Here is a 25535-nt window from a genome sequence, read left to right as displayed (position 1 = left end):
TCATGGTTCTCTTTTTCTCAGGAGCTCTGTTAACTTACTGTCCATAATTGCTGGAGTATTGTTCTCTACAGAGTGAGCACTCAACAACTGCTGCTGAACTGCTGCCATGGCATGTTGCATATGGATGGTAATAAAACAGTTACAAGCTTACAAGTCAAAGCAACCAAAAGAGATCAAATTGACATGAAATCAGAGCCTAATATAAAGATATAATGAAAACATATAATGATTTCTAAACTACTGACAGTTACACGGCCATTGAACTTATTAGGCTACATTTTAAACAGTTAGATCTTTATAAAAAAAAAAAAATCAGTAGTTATAACCCTCCAGCATTTCAAAGAACAAGGGAATATTTTTGTCTCTTGCAAATAGAAACTGGTAAGTTTATTCCTGTTCCATTATAACCATAGTATATGAATCCAAAATAAATACCCATACTAGACTAACAAAAATCATGACTGCAGTCAAAATATAAGTGAGATTTATGACTATCAAGTATTCTCTGAAACTAACTTTTAAAACTGAAGCCTTATCCATGTTTCCCATTGAAAGGAAATTTATATAAACAGCAAAAGCTAATGCTCATGAGTAAAAAGAAAAGCTCATGGAGGACCATATCACCCTAAAACTGCTGTTGTGCTCAATTCACAATTTTCTACATACTTATGAAAGCCTTTCCTTAACACCTATCATTCAAGAAGTGAAAAATGAACAGTAGATAAAAACACAGTTCTCTTAAACTACAGATTGAAAGAACTTAGTAAACCCACCTGAACTCTAAGTGAGATGATTATGTTCTCTTTTTCCTTAGAATTTACCAACCACCATTGTTCTCTTTTTTCTTACCAACCACCACATGTTATATATAATCTGACGCTTACTGGCTACATCTTTCTCTAGTGCCTTACCTCTCAGGAAGAGATTTAAAATAAGGAATTCTTGAGTTGGAACATGAGCTAAAGCAGCAGTTCTCAATTTACGAACTCTAGACCAGCAACATCAGCTGCACTGGAATCAGAAATGCAAATTGTCAGGCCCCACCCCAGACCTATTGAATCAGAACCAGGGGAAGAGCCAAGCAGTCTGTGATTTACCACAGCTGTAGGTGATTCTGAAGCACACTACAGTCTGACAAGCACTCAGCAGGAGCACAGGCCTTGGCCCTCACAAGGGGCCCCTGCCTGCTGCTTACAATGTGTTAGAGATGCTTCTTAGAGAGGACTGCTGAACAGATAATCCAGAACTCACAGGCCCTATAAAATGCTGCTGTTGGGAAATACAAGCAAAAACTGAATTTATGCCAGCTGTTTTTTGCCTGGCTCTATTGAATGCAGGCAGTAATTGTTTTTCATGGAATGTGATGTAAACACAAATTTAGGTACACTGTCTGAAGGCCAACCAAGGTGCATCTAAGGGCATAACAAAACTGTGTATTAATAAACCGAGTTTCTTGTTTCGTTTGCTTTCTATTTTTCTTTTTTTTTTTGGGCTGGAGTCTAGCTCTGGTTGCCCAGGCTGGAGTGCAGTGGTGCAATCTCCGCTCACTGCAACCTCCACCTCCCAGGTTCAAGTGATTGTCCTGCCTCAGCCTCCTGAGCAGCTGGGATTATAGGTGCACACCACTACGCCTGGCTAATTTTTTTTATTTTGGGTAGAGATGGGGTTTCACCATTTTGGCCACACTGGTCTCAAACTCTTGACCTCATGAGTTAGCCAGGTATTTATTATGACAGAGGAAAAAAAAGTAGTCCTACATTTGGAAAAAGATGAACTAATTATTTCTCTTAATTTCAACCCAGCCCTCAACTTAGCAGATCAAATAGCTTCATGAGGCTTCTTTATATTTTCCTTTCTGTTGAACTGATTTGTTATTCTTCTCTGTTTTCCTAGACAATTTAATAGTGCCAAAAAAATGAACAAGTCCTCCTGACAGCTGCCTTTGCATGTATATTTTGTTCTCAGTAATGAAATAATTTAAAAGAATCTCCTAATATGTATACAATTAGTTACAAGTCTGAAAAATATTTGATTCAAAAACTCTAGAAATATATCAGTTTTCTTTTAAAACTCTATAGAAGGCTAGGACTAACAATAACAAGAGAGACAGCAATAACCAAGTGATACACAAACAGTCGTCACTGCCAATATAAGGCAAGTGTTGAAAGGACATAGAAAAATACAATTCTTAATCACAACCTACCACAAGGATAACTCAGTACTTGGATGTCATCAATGGCAATATAACCACTTCTCCCTCCTGAGACTTCAGCTTCAAATATTACCTGTCAAAAAGAAACAAAAGATTTACAACAATCATTTTCAAAGAATGTCTACAGTGGAGGGGAATAGCTAAATATATGCACAAGTGAATCTAATTTTTGTTCAGTAAGAATTAAACATTTAATCTTTTAACGTAAGTAATTTCCTAAATCTTGTATACATAAACAAATCAAAAAACAAAATTTGAAGAACAATTACATTACAGAGGTTAAACAGCTTACATTTTTTAAGTAGCTATTATCAAGTATTGTTATATTTCCTGAAAAGGAAATATATAGGAACAGAATGACTAGGCAGACATGGAAAATCTCTTTAAAAGTAAACTTTCGCCTACTGACTTTCTCCATTTTTGTTGTTTACTTAACATACATGGAGCACCTACTATGTGCTAAGCAGTATGCAAACCACTGAACATATTAATAAAATAATCTGAGTTTTAAATAGCTGAAGTTTCAAGGAAACTTGATACAGAAAGGGAAACAAAACGAGGGAGAAAGTAATGAAGTATGTTTAGAACATTTCAAATTTGATCTGCCTATGATACACACAGGGGAAAATGCTTAATTAATAACTAGATAGATGGATTTGGGAGAGAAGATCATCAGTGTAAAATAAAGGTATAGATTTCAAAGTTATCTGATGAAGGATATCAGTTAACTCCATGGAAGGGAATAAGCTACCGATTTGAAAGTTAAAGTGATTGGTGAGTAAGATGGCATAAGAAGATAAATAAGAGAAGAAAACTACTGGAAATGAAAGGTCAAGACTGAAAAGGCCACCAACGGATATAAAGTCAACATCGAATGGTTAAGAAAGGAAGGGTGGTACCAGGAGGTTTCAAGCAGGTCAACATTCCTAATAAAAGGATTAGAAAAGGCCAGGCATATTAAAATAACAATAATTTAAAGATTTCAGATATGTGTGTAAACAATGGCATCCAGATGCACACACATTTTAGGAGGTGAGAGCCTCTCTGATGCTATCTAATAATCTCCAGCCATTTTATTCTTTCCCATGGGAGTATCTGCCAATTCTGAGATCAGGCTATGGTTCTAGCTTAGTACAGCCTGAAAATCTCTATTAGGAAGTGGTGAAAACCTCTAGTAGGAGGAGGTGAAAACCATGAAAGCTTGGTGCAGTTGTGCAGAAATAGAACAGCAATTTGAAAATTTGGGAGGCTGACTTTTCCAAAAAGACATAGGTAAAGGCAAATAATATCTAACATAAGAAAGAGGTCAAGAGAAACCGAAACTAGTAAGCATCACTTGGGGTTAGCTCTTAGGTATTCTCCGGTAAACTCTGCCAGGACATTTTTACTCTGGTGGAGAAGGAGAACCTTGATTAACTGGGCTGATAATAAGTAACATTTTTCAAGCACTTACTATATAAAGTAGACTGTCCCAAGCTATACACAATCACACACATACATACACATAAATTGATTTAATCCTCATTACAATCATATGAGGTAGGTACTATTTTCATGATCATTTTAAAGAAAAGTAATTGAACCAAGGCATAAAAGCTAACAAGTGGTGAAGCCGGGAATGGCCCGAGCTATCCTGCCTCTAGGTTGTTTTTGAAAACTTTACTACATTGTCTCTCAAGAAAAAGAAGACACAGAGTATTTCATTTAAGTAGACTTTAGAGTTTAAATTTCCTTTAAATGTCTAAAATGTTAAGTAAATTTTAAATTCAGAAAATGAATTTCATTTTAACTAGCACACTGACTAGATATTATATTGATAAGACAGCAGTATGGTTCCATTAAACCCTTTCCAGTCTCACACCATACCCTTGACAACCACCCCAAAGTTAGTAACAATGAGACAAGGTAAGCCGCTGGAATGGATGGCTCATCTCCCCTCCACCTGTCCCAATCATAAACCACCTGTGTTACTTCTTTTCTACTCCAACTTTGCCCTTTGTGACAATTGATTTTTTACTGGAATAAAATGAGAGTGAGATGGAGGATGGGGTCTTTGTGGTAAGCAGAATGCTTCATGATGGAAGGATGGCTATCTATGAACACAGGAGGGTGCACAATATGTGTATGCATATGGTTTATATTTCACATAAACGTATTGGAACGTAATTCCTATGTCATTTTCTAAATACTGGAACAAGAGCTTAGCAAGAAATAAGGATAGGATCAAAGACTTTAAATAATGTATAACTTGAGACAACACTGGTACAGACCACTTTCTCAGGAGTGAAAAAATACCTGTATTATACTCCAAGCTCTCCTGTTTACAGATTCTTAAGGATTCACATAAATTTGAGATTTGAAACTTTTAGAGCTAAGTCTTAACCCCCTAATATGAATATAATACAGCTTTCAGAAAAACTTTTCTAAGGATTAAATAGTAGCATACGGAAAGGTGCTATCTAAACTAAAAAGTGTGATTTTCAACAGTGTTAATACCTGAAGTCTGTATAAATGTATCTTAGGAAAATAAGTTTTATATGTTTGATTAGTGGTTTAAGCAAGGAGAAGTTACAGAAAAAAAGTTTTTAAAAATCATTTTCTAAAAAAATTACATTCTAATAATAAATATACATCATTGTTGGTTATTTCAGTTTTGTTGTCAGTATTCATTAAATTATTTTAACTTCTAGGTCTATCTTAGCTTCACTTTCTTGAATTGTTGTACTTTAATCTTGTACTTTAAACAAGATTACTACACCCCTGAGAAAAAGTTTCATATGTGTTCATTTAAATTGAGCTTTATTCAGGACAATAAATTGAGGCCTTGATTTTAAAGGAGGCAAAATTGGTTCTTTATTTAAAAAAAAAAAAAGTTTCTCTTCTTAGTGACCTCATTTTCCCTGCTAAACGTTGTCTTTGCCTCATTAACGAGAGCTAGAAGAAATTTCTAAGATCAGATTCCTTTACTGCTAAAGATCTAATCAGCTTTATCACTTTAACAGAGCCCTCAACTTGTAGGGCTCTTCTGTCCAGTCAGGGGAAACAAATCTCAATAGCTTAATTACGCAAAGCGAGCTTGGGCTAATGCTCAGGTCAGATCTAATGCTTGATGTCAAGTAGTCAACCAGGCTTCCCAGAAGAAGAGAGCAATGAAAGCCACACCAGATGTCAACTTTAAACCATCCAGGAGGCCAGCCTAGGAGCAGAATGAACGGGCTCTGCTTTCCAAGCCGTTTTTACTTCACTCCATTACCTGAAACACCGAAGGTGATGATTCTAATCAAATTTTTGCTACTCCAGCAACAGTCCTGGATTATTAACTAAATAAGTGAAATAAAGTTGAATTACACTTGGGGGAGATGGGAAATCCTAAAGAACAAGGACAACTTTTTCCTCTAGCAAACTGAATGAGTCCAGAAGTGTCTCCTATAATGGAAAGCTGAACTGGGTGTCCGGAAGCCTGGGGTCTGGTTGTTGGTCTACTAACACATGTAACCCAAGCAAGTTATTAATAACTTGGGTCTTTGTAGTCTCCTCTTGACAACACTGCCTTTCCCTACATCACAGGTTTCTTGTGAAGACTGAATGGTATATGTGAAATGATTAAATAATATATGAAATATGTAATATAAGATATTACAGATACTAGAAAAATCTGAAAAAACATTCCCCTTAATATTCTTTCAATCTATCATAGTGTTAAGAGCCCAGGCTCCAAAGTCAGATATATCTTTGATTCATTTTTTTTTTTTTTAAAGGAGACAGACTCTTCGTCTGGCACCCAGGCTGGAGTGCAGTAGCATGATCTGGGCTCACTCTAACCTCTGCCTCCCAGGTTCAAACAATTCTTAGCCTCCCCAGTAGTTGGAATTATAGGCACATGCCACCACGCCTGGCTAATTTTTGTATTTTTGTAGAGACGGTGTTTCAACACGTTGGCTAGGCTGGTCTCGAACTCCTAGCCTCAAGTGATCTGCTTGCCTCAGCCTCTCAAAGTGCTGGGATTACAGGCATGGGCCACCACACCCAGCCTAGCTCATACCCTTTAACTGTAACTTTAGCTTATGTAAAATGTAAACCTCAATTTCCTCTTCTATAAAGGAAATTTTATAGGGAAGATTAAATAAGTTAATGCACATAAAACATTTAGCACATCTCCTCACACACAGTAAGCATCCTATGTTAAGGGGCACCACTGTTATGAGCAGAAAATAGCCATAAAAGATACATGTACTAAAATCATATTTCTTCCATTCCCTTCTCCCTCCAATAAAAACCTAACCCCCCAATCCCAGTTTGGAAACACATGAATAAACTAGTATTTGATTCCTATAAACCTCCTTAAATTCCTGTTTTTTATTTTAATATTTAAACATTAAATTTTGCTAACATCCAAAATAAATCACACATCTGCCTTCAAGGAAAAAATGTGCTCAAATCAAAACCTGTTTCTAAATATCGATGCCCAGATTTCATTAACAAATAAAATAGGCATCTGTAACACACACAAAGATAGAATAACGCTACAGATCCAACCCTATGAGTACCAGTAAAGCACATGCATCTGCATCTCTCATAACAAGGTGCGACCTCCAATTTAGGAACTGTAGTTAACTTTGTGTCCTCAAAGCTCAAATACTGTCTATCAAAAAGTAGACATTCAACAAATGATAACAGGACTATATACGTGTGTGTATGTGTGTATATATATGTGTGTGTGTGTATACACATTACATAGATGTGCATATATATAAAACGTCATTACATATAATTGAATTCTACCATGTGAAACTTAAACATTGTAGTTCCACAAGATGTATCCTCAGTCTTTTTCTCTCTTTGCCCTATACTTTCAACTCTGACACGACTGAGGAAGATGAGGCTACAATGAGGACAGAGGGAAATGAAAAAATATATATTTAAGTATGTAGAACTACAAAAGGAAAATGGAATTATATGGCATCACAAAAGCTAATAAAAGCGTATCTAAAGGAGAAGAGATGTCAGGAACCCAATGCTGGTCAAATACTACATAAAATGGTTATTGAAAATGCCCCTTATTTGTGACATTGAGATCAGAAGTGCCCAAAGAAAGAGCGGTCTGTATGAAGAATAGAAGTGGAAACCACACTGGGCAATGAAGAACACGGTGAAGGCACAGAGACAGCAAGGTTAAGAATGCTGATAGGAAGTTTGTCTGAATGGATAGAGATAAATTTGACTAAGGATAGAAGAAGATATAGGATCAACGAAAGGTTAGGTTTTTTTTTTATTTTTCTTATTACTCGTAAGGTAAGAAACACTTAAACATGTTTAGATATTGATGAGGATAATTCAACTTGGTAGTGAATATTTGCATACACACATGAAAGAAGTGATAACTGTTAGCGTGAAGCAGGATAAAATCCAAATTACAGGCTGTAAGAGGGCCTCTCTCTGCCTTTTTTATAGTAAGAGGAAATGAGAAGATGCATAAAAATGTAATTTCTAGGACTGGTAGCTAAGGAAGTTTCCATTATATGGCTACAATTTTCTTAGCTATAAGTAATGGACTGGTGAAAAGAAGGAGTGGTTGAAGTCTGGATAAAATTGAAAGGAGTTGAAATACAGAGTAGAAGAACAAAGAGAACTGAACAGAAAAATATAGTAGTAGAATTTCCAGTTATATTTGAACCCAATTGAAATTGATAACCCTGAATTTCTGGTGATCAAAATCTATCAGGTGGTGTGATTTTTTTAAAAAACAGTATATATATATTTTTTTTTAATTTAAGCCCAGAAAAAGTGGATAGAATAAAAGTCAGTAACGAGTTTATGGAAACAGCAATTGTATAACAAAAGTTATCACAATGCAATCAAATTTTGATTTCATTTGATGATAAGCAAGTTAAGTTGATGAACTAGCTAAAGACAGATGGTTTGATGGATTGGAGCTCTCCATGAAGTTACTGGATGATCTAAGCAAAATGAGTATAGCAGAAGAAGATAGGTTTATGCTTGGGAAGTATGATACATATGAATAAAGTTAGAACAGTTGTGCAATATTACAACATCTGTGTAACCAGAGTAGTAAACTGAGGGGTGACCTTTGGAAGTGGTGAGGTGAAAAAACTATCCAGGTGCTCTCCACACATATACTGAGTTGTCAGCAGGATGATGAGCCTCGAAAGTGGAGATAACAACTCTAAATTATGCTGGTACCCAAGTTCATGATGAGTAGACAAAATGATTTCAGGTCCAGTGGAAGCTAATAATAAGGATGATGATGTGGTTGAAAGGAAAAAAAAAAAAAAAAAAAAAAAAAAAAACAACTAAAAGATGCAGACATTTCCTACATTATATGGTTTGGCTGCGCCCCCACCCAAATCTCATCTTGCATTGTAGCTCCCATAATTCCCACATGTTGTGGGAGGGATCTGGTGGGAGATCACTGAATCATGAAGGCGGCTTCCCCCATCCTGTTCTCATGGTAGTGAACAAGTCTCACGAGATCTGATGGTTTTCAGGAGATTTGAGGTTTCTACTTTTGCTTGATTCTCAATCTCTCTTGCCAAGGCACATAAGAAGTGCCTTTCACCTTCCATCATGATTGTGAGGCTACGTGGAACTGTGAACTTATTAAACCTATTTTTCTTCCCAGTCTCAAGTATGTTTTTATCAGCAACATGAAAATGGACTAATAAACCACCCATTGACCTAAGTTACTTGGGAATTAATATCTTCTCTCTTAGAGAACATTTGGGAAAAATTGTCTGTAGGCTATAGCCATGAACAGATCATGATTATAATTACATGATTAACTCTAAGTAAACATTTGATGTTTATCTCCTTTACTAAAATATAAACTCATTGAGGGCAATGGCTTGTCATGTTCCTCACAACATCATTGAACCATATGAATCCTGTTGAGAGTCAGGGCTCAAAGAGTCCCAATATGTCACAGAAAACAATATGTGGATTAACTGTTTTGCCTGAAAGGGAAATATGGGAATAGACATTTAGCTCCTTTTTACTGAACTCACAAAATTGTGTTGAAATAATACAATGACACTCCTTTGAGAAAGTTCTAGATAATTTTCCCAAACTATATTAGAAATCATGAAAACACAAACCTCCCTTGAACAGCTAAATAATGCTCTAAGGCATAAATTTCTGCTGATAGGCCCCAGAAGATTTTCTATAGAGTAAGTCCAGTAGCTACATGAAAACTTAAAATTCTAGAATATAGTTACTTTTCAAATGTGAATATTCTATTTTCATTCATACATAAAGATCAAGATACACATAACTGACAGGTGATACCAAAAGTGCAATGTACAACTAGCAGTTACTGTCACTCACTGCAGCTCCTCTCATAGACACTGTCAATTTGGAATTGTGGTTTCTCAACTAAGAATCAGCAGAAAATATTAGAGAAAAGGAGCTTCTCTTCGTCAGACCCCTGCAAGTCAGGCTGATTTGCCTATTGACTTATGTAATAGTCCACTTCTCAGAGTCTAAAGTGTGAAAAGGCCTTTAGTCAAGGCCTTCAGACCCTGAAACTGATGAATTCTTTTTTTTTTTTTTTTTTTTTTTTGAGGCGGAGTCTCGCTCTGTCGCCCGGACTGGAGTGCAGTGGCCAGATCTCAGCTCACTGGAAGCTCCGCCTCCCGGGTTTACGCCATTCTCCTGCCTCAGCCTCCCGAGTAGCTGGGACTACAGGCGCCCGCCACTTCGCCCGGCTAGTTTTTGTATTTTTAGTAGAGACGGGGTTTCACCCTGTTAGCCAGGATGGTCTCGATCTCCTGACCTCGTGATCCGCCCGTCTCGGCCTCCCAAAGTGCTGGGAGAAACTGATGAATTCTTATCAACCTTTTCCTATCGGTTGTTTACTTGCTTATTTAGTTCCCGAAGGAGATATATACCTGCAATCACAAAAAGATACATAGATAAAATATGTAAGCAAGGGAAATATATGTATACTCTTTGAGTTTAGAGGTGCTAAAGTCAACTATTTGACTATTTGTAAACTCTTTGATTTTAGAGTTACTTGAGAAAGTAATGAGGGGGTTCTAATTATATGCCAACTAAATATGGAAGGCAATTAAGACATATAATCAAGTCCAAATTGATTCTTCATCTAACCCCTATGAAATTTCAGATTTTAGCTATCCTTAGCACTTCCATGACTCAGATGCACAATTTTCCTTAAGATGTCCTGAGATTAAAAATGGCTGGATCCTTAGAAAGATTATTCCTATCAAGACTTCACATAAGGATTTTACCGTCTACAGGGAGTAATTAGGGCTCCAGAGATTCTAGAAGCCAACAGTCTCTTACCTGAATACATACAGGTCTTTTGTATAGTTACAACATCTGCCACTCAGGAGGAGTTACTGTACAGGTTTAAATATTCTTTCACTTTCATATATACACACACACACACACACACATATATACACATGTCCACATAATTCTATGTATCCATATTTCAATGTAATTAGTATTACAGTCACAAGTTAATTTTAGAATGCTAACACTATAATGTTACCAGGTATTCTTTAATAAAACATCAACGTATCCAATTACAAGGGCTTTGATTACAAAAATATCCTGAGGTTTAGCATTACCAATTGCCTACATGATGAGAAGGACTACCATATTATCTAATAGGGATGACATCAGGTATAACCACAGTGCAGTGGCTTGAAAAGCAGCTGCAGCACCACCCAACTGCAACCCTTTTAAGAATGATACTGTGTTTCGCCTAATAAACAACAGAACATCAGTCAAAGCACATGGCAATGTCCAGATAACTGTAAAAAATCAGGACCACAGATCAAAAGGAGAAAATAAAACCTAAGAGACTTCATACCAAAATAGGCTGTGTAAAAGAAAAGCCCAAAGAAGGAGATTTTCAGAAGGTTCCATACTGAAATGAATATGCAAGCATAGTACATTCCTATGTTTCAAATTAGCCCAGGGAGTTGACTATCCCTAATGTAATCACTAAAAGTATCTAGAAGATCTAAATAAATGAATGAACAATAATCATTTCAGAGCATATGCTAGAATGTTGAAGTTATAATAATAGTCCACTAGTTATTTAAATTAATTCTGCATTCCTGAAATCTTGCACTTGTAAATGATTATCAACCGTGTTTTTAATTAGAATAGATGTTGATACAGGTTTACATGTATCAAAAACACATGACTTCTTAGTCTTAAAGTGACTAAGACAGACTTCTCATGTTTGAAAACAAACCCAAAACCTGAACTGAGAATGAATAACTTTAACAATATAAACCCACAAAAAGTTCTTGTGTTCTCTGCATATTATCTGTAACATTAAAATGGCTCTGGGGGTAGAAGGGATTATATACTTGCTTTCTCAAAAAGGTTTTGATATAGACCCTCAAGGTAAGACAGAGACACACACACACACACACGTATACCCAGTCAATATAGCGCACACCAGAGTTCCCAGCAGCAGAGCCCCAACTCTGAGCCACAGACCTCAACTCAGGTCCCAGTTCTGATCTCAAGAGGTCATTGCAAGGATTAAAAGAGATTATACACAAATTAGGAGGTTTCTCATAAATGTCAGCCCCTTTCCTGACCTTTGCCAGAAACTGATTCAACATAGATATACCTTTTACCTCTTCTGTGCTATAAAAACAGCACCACAAACTCACTACCTTGTTCATTGCTAACGTCTGACATCCCTATCACTAAAGCCCCTTTCCATGACCCCTTTTCCAGTTCAATTCAGGGCCTACGTGTGGTGAAGCTGTCAGAGACTAGAGACCACAATATGAGGTATGCCAACCTCCTGCTCTTTTTGAGGCTTCCCAATTCCAGTATAGGCAGACAGACAGGCAGAGCATAATAATACATTCCAAATGCCTTAAATATGAAACTCAGAAATAAAAAATTGAAATAGGACCCACTATTCATGGCTCGGTCTAATTTATGTTAGAATATGAGTTTAGCAAAAAGAGAGGAAAAACCAAAAAGGCAATTAGAAGAGGAAAATGAAAGTTTACTGAAACAATTCAAGATCTAAAAATGCCCTTAAACACATTTTTCATCCTATGGATCTGTCCTTAGATACATAAGCAAGCAACTTACACCATAAAAGATCTGGTATAAAACTGAAAGTGGGGAAGCAAAGAGCAGCAGAAAATTCATCAGCAAAATGTCATTTCTGTATCTTTACTATCATAGCTCCACCATCTGGGTTATATTTTATAGTTAGTTGTCTGGGACAAAAATAAAAGATGACTGGTTAAGGTTTCTATTTCTATCAACATGACACTGAATTACGGTACTATTTTTCCTTGCTTCCAGAGATGTGCCATTTGTCTTCCTACAATCCACAAGCAGAACCTTTTAAATTTTAGCACCAACAGTCCAATCTTACATATAGCACAAGTACATCACTTCACCTGCACAACTATATCTGAAAAAAAATGCTTTCAAACTAACAGAGTAAGTCCGTTCTTAACAAATTTAAACGACTCCCAAGAGCTTTAATTTATACTTATGAAACTCAAGAAAATTAAAATTAGTAGTTCAGCCTACACGTAGCATCATACTAAATATCTATTAACATACGAAATCTGATGACACTATGCACTTACAAAGAAAAGCAACCTTTTAGTAAACCAGATGATTAATTTTGTGTGAAGAGATAAGATAAATGGATGTGTCTACATCCAGGCAAAGTTCAGCCAGATGCTAAACTTGAGTTTTCACATCACAAATTCAGACATATTAATAAGTAATTATTTTGTTTAAACCTCTTGTAGTAAGAGAACTATCTACTTACATAATATTGATTCAGGAATTAAGTAATTTCAAAAGTACCGTGAACTTTCCCTACTGAAAAAAAAACAGTTATGGTTGGAGGGGAGAGGGGAAAGGTTTTGACATAAAGTTTGTAAGATTAACTATTTTGCATACTCTTAGTTGAATTTAGGGATAGAAAACTTGTGAACTTTTATTTTCTGTTTTATTTTACAAGACAAATAGTCAAGAACAGTGATACCCTTAGCTATATAATATTTAAATAGTACAAATAAAATTACATATTATTATGTAATTTATGATGTTAGTGCTTTTAGTTAGTAGAAGCATAGCTGAAATGGAAAAATATTTATGAACAGATGTTACAAACAATATGTTTGACGGTCAGGTTCAACAGGAGAAAATGATGGGGAACTTTAGGAGATACCCGAGAACAACTAAAAATAATGGGTGCATACACACAACTATGCATATATATATATATTTGTCTTTCTTTCTTAAAACATATATTTAAGATGAAGACACGAAAAGTATATCGTTCACTTAATTCTTTGCAGAAGATGAACTCAAATTTTTGCCAATATGCTTAAGAAAATATTCATGTGTCATAAATCAGCAAAAGATGAAGTTTGTAAGACTTTAAGAATCTTGCTAAAAATTGTAAGGCAAAATATTTTCATCTAGAATACTCAGAGATTATTCAGAAGTTAGTCAAAAAAGAAAGAAATGATGTCCTTTTGATATCACAAACTTTTTGAAGAATACCTATAACCTCTCTGGGTGTCTAGCAATCAATAAAAATGGGCTGAAGCAGAGAATTTAAGAAATGCTAGGGAGAAATAAATTCTATTTATTTTTGTACAATTACAACGGCTTGAAACTACACTTTTAAAATAGGCCTGATTCATAGACCAATTTTTTTACCCATATAAAACAATAATTAAGTGGAATAAAATTAGGGTTTTGTTTTGTTTTTCTTGAGATGGAATCTCGCTTTATCACCCAGGCTGGAATGCAGTGGTGCGATCTCAGCGCACTGCAACCTCCAACTCCCAGGTTCAAGTGATTCTCCTGCCTCAGCCTCCTGAGTAGCTGGGATTACAGGCGCATGCCACCACACCCTGCCAATTTTTGTGTTTTTAGTAGAGACGGGGTTTCACCTTGTTGGCCAGGAGGGGCTCGATCTCCTGACCTCGTGATCCGCCCGCCTCGGCCTCCCAAAGTGCTGAGATTATACGTGTGAGCCATCACACCCAGCCCTAAATCAGATTTTAAGGATAGATGGAGAGAGAGAAACTCATCTTCACTGAGAACACAATATGGGAGATGGTGAAAAAGATGAGGGAAAGCATTAATTTTATTGGCAGTATTTAGTCATAAGGGAGGGAAAGCACTAGACATTATAATGACCAAGTGCCTCCTTTAATAAAGAGTATATAGAATAAAAACTAACCTAAAATGATTTAGGAGGACTGAAAGAGCCACTCAAATGATTTTAGATGTTGTCTATGAAAACAGAAGGCCTTTGCCAAAGACATCAGGAGATATTTAACCTGTTTAACCTTTGTACTGACTCCACATATTGGCATTAAAGTATGAACAAATTATCAAGATGCTGAAGGCTGAAAAATACTGCTAAGACAGATCAGGTCAAAAGTTATCAAAACATGGTCCTGGCACCAACAGCATCAACAAAACCTGGCAACTTCTTAAAAACTCTGAGGGTGGGACCCACTGATCCATGTTTTCACAGCTCCTACAGGTGATACTGATGCAGGCTAAAATGTGAGAACCACTCATCTAGGCTGATCTCCAAACTGAGCTAAAAGTTACATGGCAGTTTCAATCCTATAGGTTTTCTTCCTTCAGAACATTTTCCTTTTCAAGAAAAAAAAAAAAAAATCCATAAGTACATTCTTAGGTTTACTTTAGCAGATAGCCAGCTAAAACAAAAGTATAAGCCTGTATAAAATACCAATTTTTTTAAAATTTGAACAATTAGCCGTGTGTTTATTCAACAAAAAGAAATTTATGGAGTGTCTAATATTTGCTGGACTAATATCTGACAGAAATAAATACCTAATTTTTGGTCCCTGTCCTCAAGAGAGTCACAATGTGGCAGCAGAGACAAGCGTGGTAGGAAATAACTATGGCACAGTTATTTGTGATAAAGCAGAGTTAGAACACTAAGAGAGTTCAGGGGAGAGAGAAAATTAATCCCCCTGGGAAAACAGCAAGACTTCAGAGAAAGCGACCTTTGAAACATCTTTCATTCACCCAGCACTTAGTGAGCACACACTAAATATTCTATCCGCTAGGGATACGAAGATGGATAAAAGGCAGACCCACACCTTTTAGAAGGTAAATATCTATGACATATGTAGAGCAATAACGTAGAACAAGACAAAGAGTAGGCAAACTATTTTCTTTTTTTTCTCTTTTTCTTTCTTTTTTTTTTTTTTTTTCGAGACGGGGTCTCGTTCTGTCGCCAGGCTGGTGTGCAGTGGCGATCTGGGCTCACTGCAACCTCCGACTCCTGGATTCAAGCGATTCTCCTGCCTCAGCCTCTGGAGTAGTTGGGATTACAGGCGCCCGCCACCACGCCCGGCTAATTTTTGTATTTTTAGTAGAGACGGGGTTTCACCGTGTTGGCCGGATGGTCTCGACCTCCTGACGTCATGATCCGCCCGCCTCAGCCTCCCAAAGTGCTGGGATTACGGGTGTGAGCAACCGCGCCCAGCCCTAGGCAAACTATTTTCTATCTGGGAAAGCAGATGATGATTCAAAAAAATAAAAATAAAAAAGATTCCAAGCAGTTACTGCAAAAAAAAAAAAAAAAAAAGAGGGCATTACAGACCAAATAAGGTGTATTTGCAAAAGATTGACAAGAGGAAACATAATGAACTATTGGCACAAGCAATTTTATAGAACATCTAGTTAGGAAGAACAGAACAGAAGATATAAAACCTGGGAGACGGCATGGCTCATGCCTGTAATCCCAGCACTTTGGGAGGCCAAGGCAGGGGGATCACCTGAGGTCAGGAGTTTGAGACCAGACTGACCAACAAGGAGAAACCCCATCTCTACGAAACATACAAAATTAGCCAGGCGTGGTGGCACATGCCTGTAATCCCAGCTACTAGGGAGGCTGAGACAGGAGAATTGCTTGAACCTGGGAGGCGGAGGCTATGGAGAGCCCAGATTGCGCCATTGCATTCTAGCCTGGGAGACAGAAGGAACCTCCATCAAAGACAAAAAAAAAAAAAAAGGCAATAAACACCTGGGAGATAGGAAGCTGGGACCTTATCTTGCATGGACTTCTATGCCACAAAAAGAAGTCTGCCTTTTTTTTTTTTTTTTTTTTTTTTGGAAGGTGTTGTAATGCCTTTAAAGGATTTTACATGAGGGATAACATGATTTGCATTTTAAAAAGTTTAGTGTGTTAACAACAACCAGATCCAAGAATTGGAATCTCATCAGAAAGACCTAAACATGTAATAGTATACCTAAATATGCTTGGATATTAGTCAACCAATCAAGAAATATTTATTGCATACCTACTTGTACAATAATTTAGATTGCAGATTGTAGTGCTATATTACACTACACTAAATCTGAAAGATTTAGATTGTAGTGCTATATTAACATACATATTTATGCAGAGATCAAACACATTATATATTCAGGAAAACAAATGTGTGTATGTAATTTTTTAATCCAAAATACAACAACAAAACAAGTGTTTAAAATAAATAAAAGTCTCAGAAAGGCTTCACTTAAATTTAATTTCAGACTTAAAATAATGTCATAAACATTTTCTTCACTCTAAGATTTATAAGTGAAATGATGTAATAAAATGCCAACTTTTCACCCCTTTCAATTTAAGCTAAATTCAGTTTTCACAGATAGGAGAGTGATGGAAATTCATTTTTAATTTTCTCTATATTGTGTGTCACCCAAAAAAAAAAAAACATGATTTACTCAACTAATCTCATTCAAAGTTCCAGTTCTCAAAAATATGAAGGTTCTCTGATTTGTAAATAGACATAAACTTTATTGTCATAGCTCATAATAAATCCTGGGAGAAAGAAAAATGGCCAGAATATATTTCATTCAGAAATCAATTAGGACCACTGAGAATTATTTAAATGTGATAATTTGAGGAGATGCACATGGGGAGGAAAGTGTCTGGAAATAAAATCATTTTCTTTATAAGTAAACTAAATGTTACTCTTTTTAAGAAATAAGGCGTTTAAGAAAATCACCATTCTGTTTGTCCCTATATTCATCTATAAGAAAATAGTAGGTATGTGAAATTCCTTAACATTTCTATAATAAAGACCAAAATATAATGTTAAATCAAGGTATTAAAACATCCATTTGAGTATGTTAAAAAAGATAAAAATATGTTACATACTCACTGATATGACAGAGTAATCATGCATGGTTTAACCGCCTAATATCTCTCCCTTACCTCTTCCTGAAGTGGTCATGCTAACACTAGAGATAACTGACCAGAAAAATCCAAGGCACTGAGAAAATGAAATAAAGGAAACAAATATGGAATAAAAATGTTAGTTTTGCTGTGTACTTTTTTCATTGTGTATATACTTTTTCATTAGATAACTATTTCTCAAGCACCTGATATGTACAAGAGATGAACAACATAAAACAAAGTTGATGCCTTCATGGGGAACAGGCTAGTGTGGAAGAAAGACACTACACAAGCCTATGGAACAGTGACCAAAGTGCTAAGGCAAGTAGGCAAAGGAGTTAACCAACAGACGGGTAGAGACGGGGTAATTAGGTCAGCCTCTGAGAAGGCAAAGTATGAGTAGAGACCAGAATGGGAAGATGGAGTTGCCATTCCAGGCGGAGAGAATGATAGGCACAAAGACTTTGAGACACGAACGATCTTGGAGCATTCCAGAATCAGAAAGCTGAATGAGGGAGACAGAGAGCAGAAGACAATTTAATGCAGAGCTAGTCGACAACTGGATTTGGATTTTGCTGACTCCATTGAGAAGCCAGTGGAGGATTTGGGGTAGAGTTCCTAATTTCCTGATATCTGACATGTGTTTTTAAAAGATCAGTCTGCCGTGAGAAGAGCCTCAGAGAGGTAACAAGGGAAGCTGGCAGAAGTATGGAGAAGTCCATGTTTGAGGTGAGAGACTGGGAAAGCAAGGATTTTTAGCAGTGCTTCCCAAATGCTTTTATATTATGAAAAACAAACAGGAAATGACAACATCTGTGGGTCACCTTAAAGTAAATGGGCAATTGTTCATAGCTCCAGGCTCCACCCTATAAGCTGTAATACCACTGCCAGGGAACACCAGTAGGCCACGGCTCAAAACCACTAAACTAAGAGTGAGAAGTGGTCAGAGTGGGACAGGTTGCTTAAAAATAGAATATGAAGCCTGGCGCGGTGGCTCAAGCCTGTAATCCCAGCACTTTGGGAGGCCGAGACGGGCGGATCACGAGGTCACCATCCTGGCTAACATGGTGAAACCCCGTCTCTACTAAAAAATACAAAAAACTAGCCAGGCGAGGTGGCGGGCGCCTGTAGTCCCAGCTACTCGGGAGGCTGAGGCAGGAGAATGGCGTAAACCCAGGAGGTGGAGCATGCAGTGAGCTGAGATCCGGCCACTGCACTCCAGCCTGGGCTACAGAGCGAGACTCCGTCTCAAAAATAAAATAAAATAAAATAAAAATAGAATATGAAAAGCTCTTCACAATATTCCAATTAAAGAAACCAAAACATTATGTATTATGAGTTCATTGAATACCAAGTTTAACATGCACATGCACACACATATATGCATGTACATATATGCATATACATACATGCACATGTATGTCCCACACGTCAAAATACTAGGAGTCATCTCTAGAAAGCAAGAGTGTGAGATTATGGACTACTTTCACTTTCTGGGTATTTCTCCATTGATTTCATTACTTAGAGTAAGTTTGCACTGGTTTAGTAACAGTAATAGAGACAGGCAAATAATTTCAAGTATGTTTTAGAAGTATAATTCAGTGTGTGTTCAATTTTCATTCTTTTATGTGAAAATCATAAATCCCTAGGAAAGGACCATAAAAATTCTAAGTATACTACTTTTCTAGCAGTTGAAGATACAACTTAAAACATTCTTTCTTTTTCATTTAAAGAAAGCTAAAAGGAAACTAAAAAAGAATGTGACTTCCTTCTGTAACATAAGAACCCTTCCACACAATTGCTTTCATTTTCCAGTCCATAACATATGTAAAGCAAATGTACAACATAGTTGTAATTTCATAGGAAAGGCCGTAAACTATATAGACCCAATTAACAGTAGTCATCTTGGGGGAGAAATTGGATGAAATGGGTGAAATGAGTTTCACTTTTCATTTTACTGATGTCTGAAATTTGAATATTTATAAGTATTTATCAAAACATAATTGTACAATTTAGAAAATCTTTTTTTAGACCTAGAGAGTATATTATTCTCTGGATTACACTTCTGATGACATGGCTTCCTAAAATATATAATTTTTAATTCTATTTTTTAAAATATTGGATTTTATTCTAAATGTAATAGAACCGGCTTATAGCAGAGGAGTGACATAATCTGAATTAAGATCTGAAGAAGTTTGTTTTGAGGACTGTGAGAAGTGGTTTGTGGGAGAGCAAGATCCAGAAGCAGAGACAATATTAAGGAGACCACTGCAGTTGTTGAAGGAAATGATGATGGCATTAACCATGTGGATGCCCAAAAATAAAATGGAGAAAATGGCCTTTATCATTGCTACCCACAATATCTAGCATAGCAAATGGCGTGTAAGTAAGCCTCCTATAAAGAGATGTTCAGGTAAGAAAGTTAGGAAGAGAGGCCAGAGGCCAGCCATCCGGAAGGCTGGGATGGAGATTACCACTTTTCCAATTGGAGCTGGAGAAGCGGAACATTTTTCTTGAAGATGCTTGTATAATGTCCATTTATGAAAGCAGTTTCCTAATCTCCTAATAAATTAAAGACTCATATAACCACTACCACAACAAATTTGGAAGCAGGTACAACAAAAATTATTTCAAAACAAACTTAGTTCTCAGTTCAACTCCAGTATTAAAGCATATGGTCACAGAACTTTCATGTACATTAGAAGATGCTGCAAAAATACATGAAGTTGTAGTAAGTTACTTCAAAGACACCTAAAAAATACTGCTTTAGTAAGCTTAACATTTAATGATATAGTTGTCCTCTAAGATCTGAAGACAAAAATTTTAATTGCAAAACTGATTTGCATTTTCTTAGTTTTTCCATCTCTTTTTAGGTAGAGGCTAAGGTCTCTACTTAGTGTTTCATCCTGAGCTTAGATAGCAATCGTTTCTTTTTTACCCCTCTTGATCTGTCAATCTGTCAAGCCTCTAAACTTCATTTTCTATTTTACCCATCCAAATTTAAATTCCGTGTTGTCTTTATTTATTTTATATTCCAAGCTCAGTGCTCCAAATAAAACTTTCAAAAAAGAAAAACCCTTCAATTTTTATTCAAACATATTAGAAGATTCATTTTTGTATTTCTTTTGGCTCATATGATTAAAGATGTAAAAGCAGAAATCAATAGTCATACAGATTTTCCAATAGTTACATGGATTTAAAATTTGAGAATAATGTTCTAGAGGGCAAAAAATGTTAAAAACACTATAACAAAAAACAGCAAATTTAACAAGCTAGCATTTAAGGTATTTTATTACATAATATAGGTGAAACACTACACTGTACATTGACAGGTATATTTTATTACAATTTCTTTATGAAACCCATTGTCTCCAAATTTGAATTAGCAACATGTTTTTAACACAGTAAAAACTGGCCAGATGTCTATAGTTATTAAAGGGGAAGTACTGTGTGCAGAGCTTCTGTCTAGAGCAAAACTGTCCAACAAAATTGTCTACCACAATAAAAATAAAAATGTTCTATATCTGTCTATATGGTAGCCACTAACCAGCCACCTGCAGGCATCAAGCACTTGAAATGTGGGTAGTGCAAGTGAATAAATATATTTTTCATTTAAATTTAAATTTTTAATAATTGCATCTGGCTAGTGGCTAGCTCATTGAACAGCAGAACTTTTAAATATGAATTTTGACCAATTTGGGCAATAGCCTTCGGAGATATATTAACAGTTAAATCAAAAGCAAAAAGAAGTAACTGGTAGGTCAAGCAAATTTCCATATAAGACATAAATTCCACAAGAATCAAGAGTGCAGGCTCGACTCTTAAGCACAGCGCCAAGTTGGGCCCTTACATGGTGGGCTAATTATTTCATTGCACCAACAAGCAAGAATGACATGATTACGCCTAGAATCCAATACCAGGAGTTACTCAGCCTGAGAAAACTCTCTCCACATGTGCAAATGACAAAACTGATGAAGTGTGCTTTATGTGGATCAAGCAATGCTGTATGGCTTGCTATTACAGTCAAATATTACTTTCCAGGTTTGGATTCATCCCAATTTTATGGATGACAAATTAAGCCACATCATGAAAAGTTATACTGCAACTCAAAACTGTTGATACACCAATTGTATGTGGTTTCCAACCTGTTTTCTCCCTAGATTCAAAATGTGAGACAGCCTCAACATTAAATTATTAAAACAAATACGTTCACAGAAGTGAAATATATTATGAACTATACTCTCTTTTAAAAAAAAGATGTTTTATCTCAAGAGAATCACATTGAGAAATTTAAGATGTAATCACTGATCATCAATATCTGTTATCTTATCCTAAATTTTTGGCCTTTTCTTTTTGTTTTCTAGAAACACTAAAACAATACTAACTTCCCAAAGAAAAGAACAGAGTATTTACTTACTTTACCTTTCATATAGGTAAACCCTAAACTAGACCCAACTACAGAGCTATAGAGCGGGCAAGGCAAAGAAGGAGGGAGAGGGAGAGAATGACAGACACTGTCTCCAAAACCAACTAAACTCTCAGTTGCTTTGGAAAATCACTATAGGACTAGAGACTTAGACATCAGGAATTCCTACCTTTCTGTTTAATGTGATGCATTCATATGAAAAGTCTATTTTGTGAAATAAATTTTGTAAATGAAATACTCTTCCAGTCTTTTTATAATACAAATTTAAATGGTACTTCTTCTTCCCCCCTCCCCAGGAATTTTTAAGTGGGTCCAAAACCAATGACCAAATAAATAAATAAATAAATAAATAAATAAATAAATAAAAGTGCTTTACATTCTAGATAATTCATAAAAAACTGGGCCAATCTTCCTTGAGTGTTTGCTGGGAGATGGCAGACCTAGGCCTACCACAGTCCTTCACCTTCATACACCCAGCGATCTGAACTGAGCCCTGAGGACCAGGCAGAGAAGTCCAGTACTGATAGTGATGAGCTTCCTTGCCTCCATGAAGGAAGGGAAGCGAGTGCTTATCCCACAGGAACGTTCCCTGGGTCAAACACAAGGAAGATTCTAGAAGAATCAGTCAAGACTGGGGTGCCTATGAGAAGAGGAGGCTGGCAACTGACTTCTGGATAAATATTTCATGAGAGAGCTCTTAGGAGGACTTGGTAGAAAGTCCTAAGAAAGAAGAGGCAATTTCTTTCTCATTATAGAGACTATTAACAAGGGAATACTTGCTGTTGTAGCCTGAACAGTAGAACGAGAAGAGACCAGAATACAGCAAGCCCAGTGGTCTGCTGGTAAATGTTCAACAAATGGCGGGGAAAGACAGATCATGGTTTGTGGAACTTGTTGATTGCCGAGGTAGAAATGCTCTCACCATGGCCAATTTCAGGGTACTAGCGTGAAGTTAAAGAATGTGGAGTGAGGAGAGATGTGCAGTAGCACACCATTATACAGTATTAACTACCATAAAAATACAGCAGATATAAAGCAATATCAAGAGCACAGGTAATAATAAAATGCAGCAAAATAATAAGAAAGTGATGTTTTACATATTTAGTACACTTTCTAAAACAATTTATTGGATTAATCACTTACATAATATAACTAGTAATTACTGTGTTAACAACAAGATCACAACTTCCTAAAAATTTAACAGTTAACACTTGAGAGTCAGTACAAGCCTCTCTTGCACACCACTGGTGTGCCTGATAAGTGGGTGGGAGTTTCTCTGCTGTCATGAGGACACAGAAGAGGTTCTCCTGTCTTCACATGAAAGAGCACCTTGTGAAGGTGGCACTGGGACTCTAAGGGTTTCCCAGGCAGCATCAAAGTTAGAGACCACCACTGGTGGAAAGGCCAGAGTAGTGAATCACTTTGCTCTGGAAGAAGCACAGCTGTTTCTTTCCAAGGAGGTCCTTGAGGATAGAGGAGGTTGGTATGAAGCAGATTACTACATCAAGCAAACTACCCTGCTAACAACAAGAAAAAAACCATACCCATTAGTGGAGATTTGCAGCAAAACTAAAACATTACAAAAGAAGAAAAGTTAGAGGAAGATCAGGGGTCCTCCCCACATTTGATTTTGTAGGTCCAGTTAAAGAAGAAGATACCTGCCTCCCTTATGTCTGTTCCAAACTCAGGAGTGATATTATTTGGAGTATTATACTAAGCACTCACTGCTAACAAGGAAATTAAAAATAAGCAAAGATAAGTTTTTCTTTAAAGAAAAACAGTCCACTATTTTAAATACTGATATCAGATAAAACAGTGATACATGTAGTTCTGCTATTTCTATGTAGGCATTTCCCATCATAGATTTACAGCAAATGCAAAGAACTGTACTTTGGATAGATCTTTATAGCTTACAAAATATTTTTATTTTTATTATTTTTTAGAGATAGGGTCTTGCTATGTTGTCCAGGCTGGAGTGCAGTGGCTATTCACAGGCATGATCATAGTGCACTACAAACTTAAGCTCCTGGGCTCAAGCAATCTTCCCACTTCAGTGAATAACTGGGACTACAGGCATGCACCACCATACCTGGCTCACAGAGTATATTCATGAACATTATTTCATTTGATCCCCATAAAACACTTGCTAGGTGGTTTGGCTTGTCCCCACCCAAATCTCATCTTCAATTGTAACTCCCACAATTCCCATGTGTCCTGGGAGGAACTTGATAGGAGGTCACTGAATCATAGGGGGCAGGTATTACCCGTGCTGTTCTTGTGATAGCAAATAAGTCTCACGAGATCTGATGATTTTAAAAATGGGAATTTCCCTGCACAAGCTCTCTCTTTGCCTGCTGCCATCCATGTAAGATGTGACTTGCTCCTCCTTGCCTTCAGCCATGATTGTGAGACTTCCCCAGCCAACTGGAACTGTAAGTCCATTAAAGCATTTTCTTTTGTAAATTGCCCAGTCTCAGGTGTCTTTACCAGCAGCGTGAAAACTAACACAGGTGTGTAGAACAGCTTTTAATAGTCACATCTTGTAGATACTAAAAATGAAGCTGAGAGAAACGAAGTGACAAGCTCACTTAAAAGCCAAACTTTGAATACACTCAAAGATCTACACAATTATCTGATATACCTTGTCCTACTCTGTATATCATTTTATCACCGCAAAAATTAAATGATTTAGGACTGATTTTATTATTATAAATGAGGTGGCAAATATACATACAGTCTACTAAGATGAATAATTAATTTTTAAAATAGACTCATCTTTCAATGTAAAGAAAATTAATTATAAATATAAATAACTTTTCAATTAGTCATTTATTAACAAACACATAGATAACAGTGATCATGTACTAGAAACTCTTCCAACTGCTTTAAAATATTAATTCATTTGGTTCTTGTAACAACCCTGTGAAGTAGCGGCCAATATTACTGATGAAGACATAGAAACAAAGACAAGTAAGTATCTCTCCCAAGGTCACACAGCTATTCAGTGGCAGCACCAGATTCTAACCCAGATAGTCTGGTGCCACAGTTCTTGCACTTTGCTTACTATGCAGGGTCATATATAAGTGAACTCATCAAATGGAATTATCTTTCAAAATTGTGTTCTGAACTACAAATTTAAATTTGAATGTACTTAAATCTCTAAGGTGGTACAAAATTTAATTCCTTTTTAGGGTATTTTAGAGACATAAAAAATTTGAAAATTCATACATGCTGTGGTCTAAATATCTGTGTCCCTCCAAAACTCTTACATTAAAATTTGAATCCCCAAAGTGATAGTATTAGGAAGTGAGGTTTCTGGGAGGCGATCGGGTCATGAGGGCTCCACCTTTGTGAATGGGATTAGTGCCCTTATTCATGAGAGATCCTTGCCTCTTCTGCACTGTGAGAACACAGTGAGAAGGCACTGTTTATGAACAAGAAAATGGACCCTCATTAGACACCAAGTCTGTTGGTGCCTTGATTTTGGACTCCCTATCCTCCAGGACAGGGAGAAATCAATTTCTGTTGTTTACAAGCCATCCTGTTGATGGCATTTTGTTAGAGCTGAATGAAGTGACTAAGCTAGCACACACATTTTCTTGCAGAAAGGACAGCAGTAGGTTGCGGATACAGAACAAGAATCAAACAAGGCTAAAACTACTAGAAGAGCAACA

General features: G+C 36.5%; 1 protein-coding gene across 9 annotated transcripts in view; it reads right to left on the bottom strand.

Moving 5' to 3' along the window:
* PTPRK (protein tyrosine phosphatase receptor type K) overlaps positions 1-25535 on the bottom strand; it is a 571158-nt gene that overhangs the window by 286654 nt on the left and 258969 nt on the right. For all 9 annotated transcript variants that reach the window (XM_030929049.1, XM_030929051.1, XM_030929050.1 and 6 more), the window contains exon 4: positions 2204-2285. In XM_030929049.1, the coding sequence (XP_030784909.1) occupies positions 2204-2285 (82 nt within the window). The remainder of the gene's footprint in view (positions 1-2203; positions 2286-25535) is intronic.

The sequence above is a fragment of the Rhinopithecus roxellana genome, chromosome 4 (genome assembly GCF_007565055.1).
Source record: "Rhinopithecus roxellana isolate Shanxi Qingling chromosome 4, ASM756505v1, whole genome shotgun sequence".
NCBI classification, from domain to species: Eukaryota; Metazoa; Chordata; class Mammalia; order Primates; family Cercopithecidae; genus Rhinopithecus; species Rhinopithecus roxellana.
This window is presented reverse-complemented; position numbering and strand designations above follow the sequence as displayed.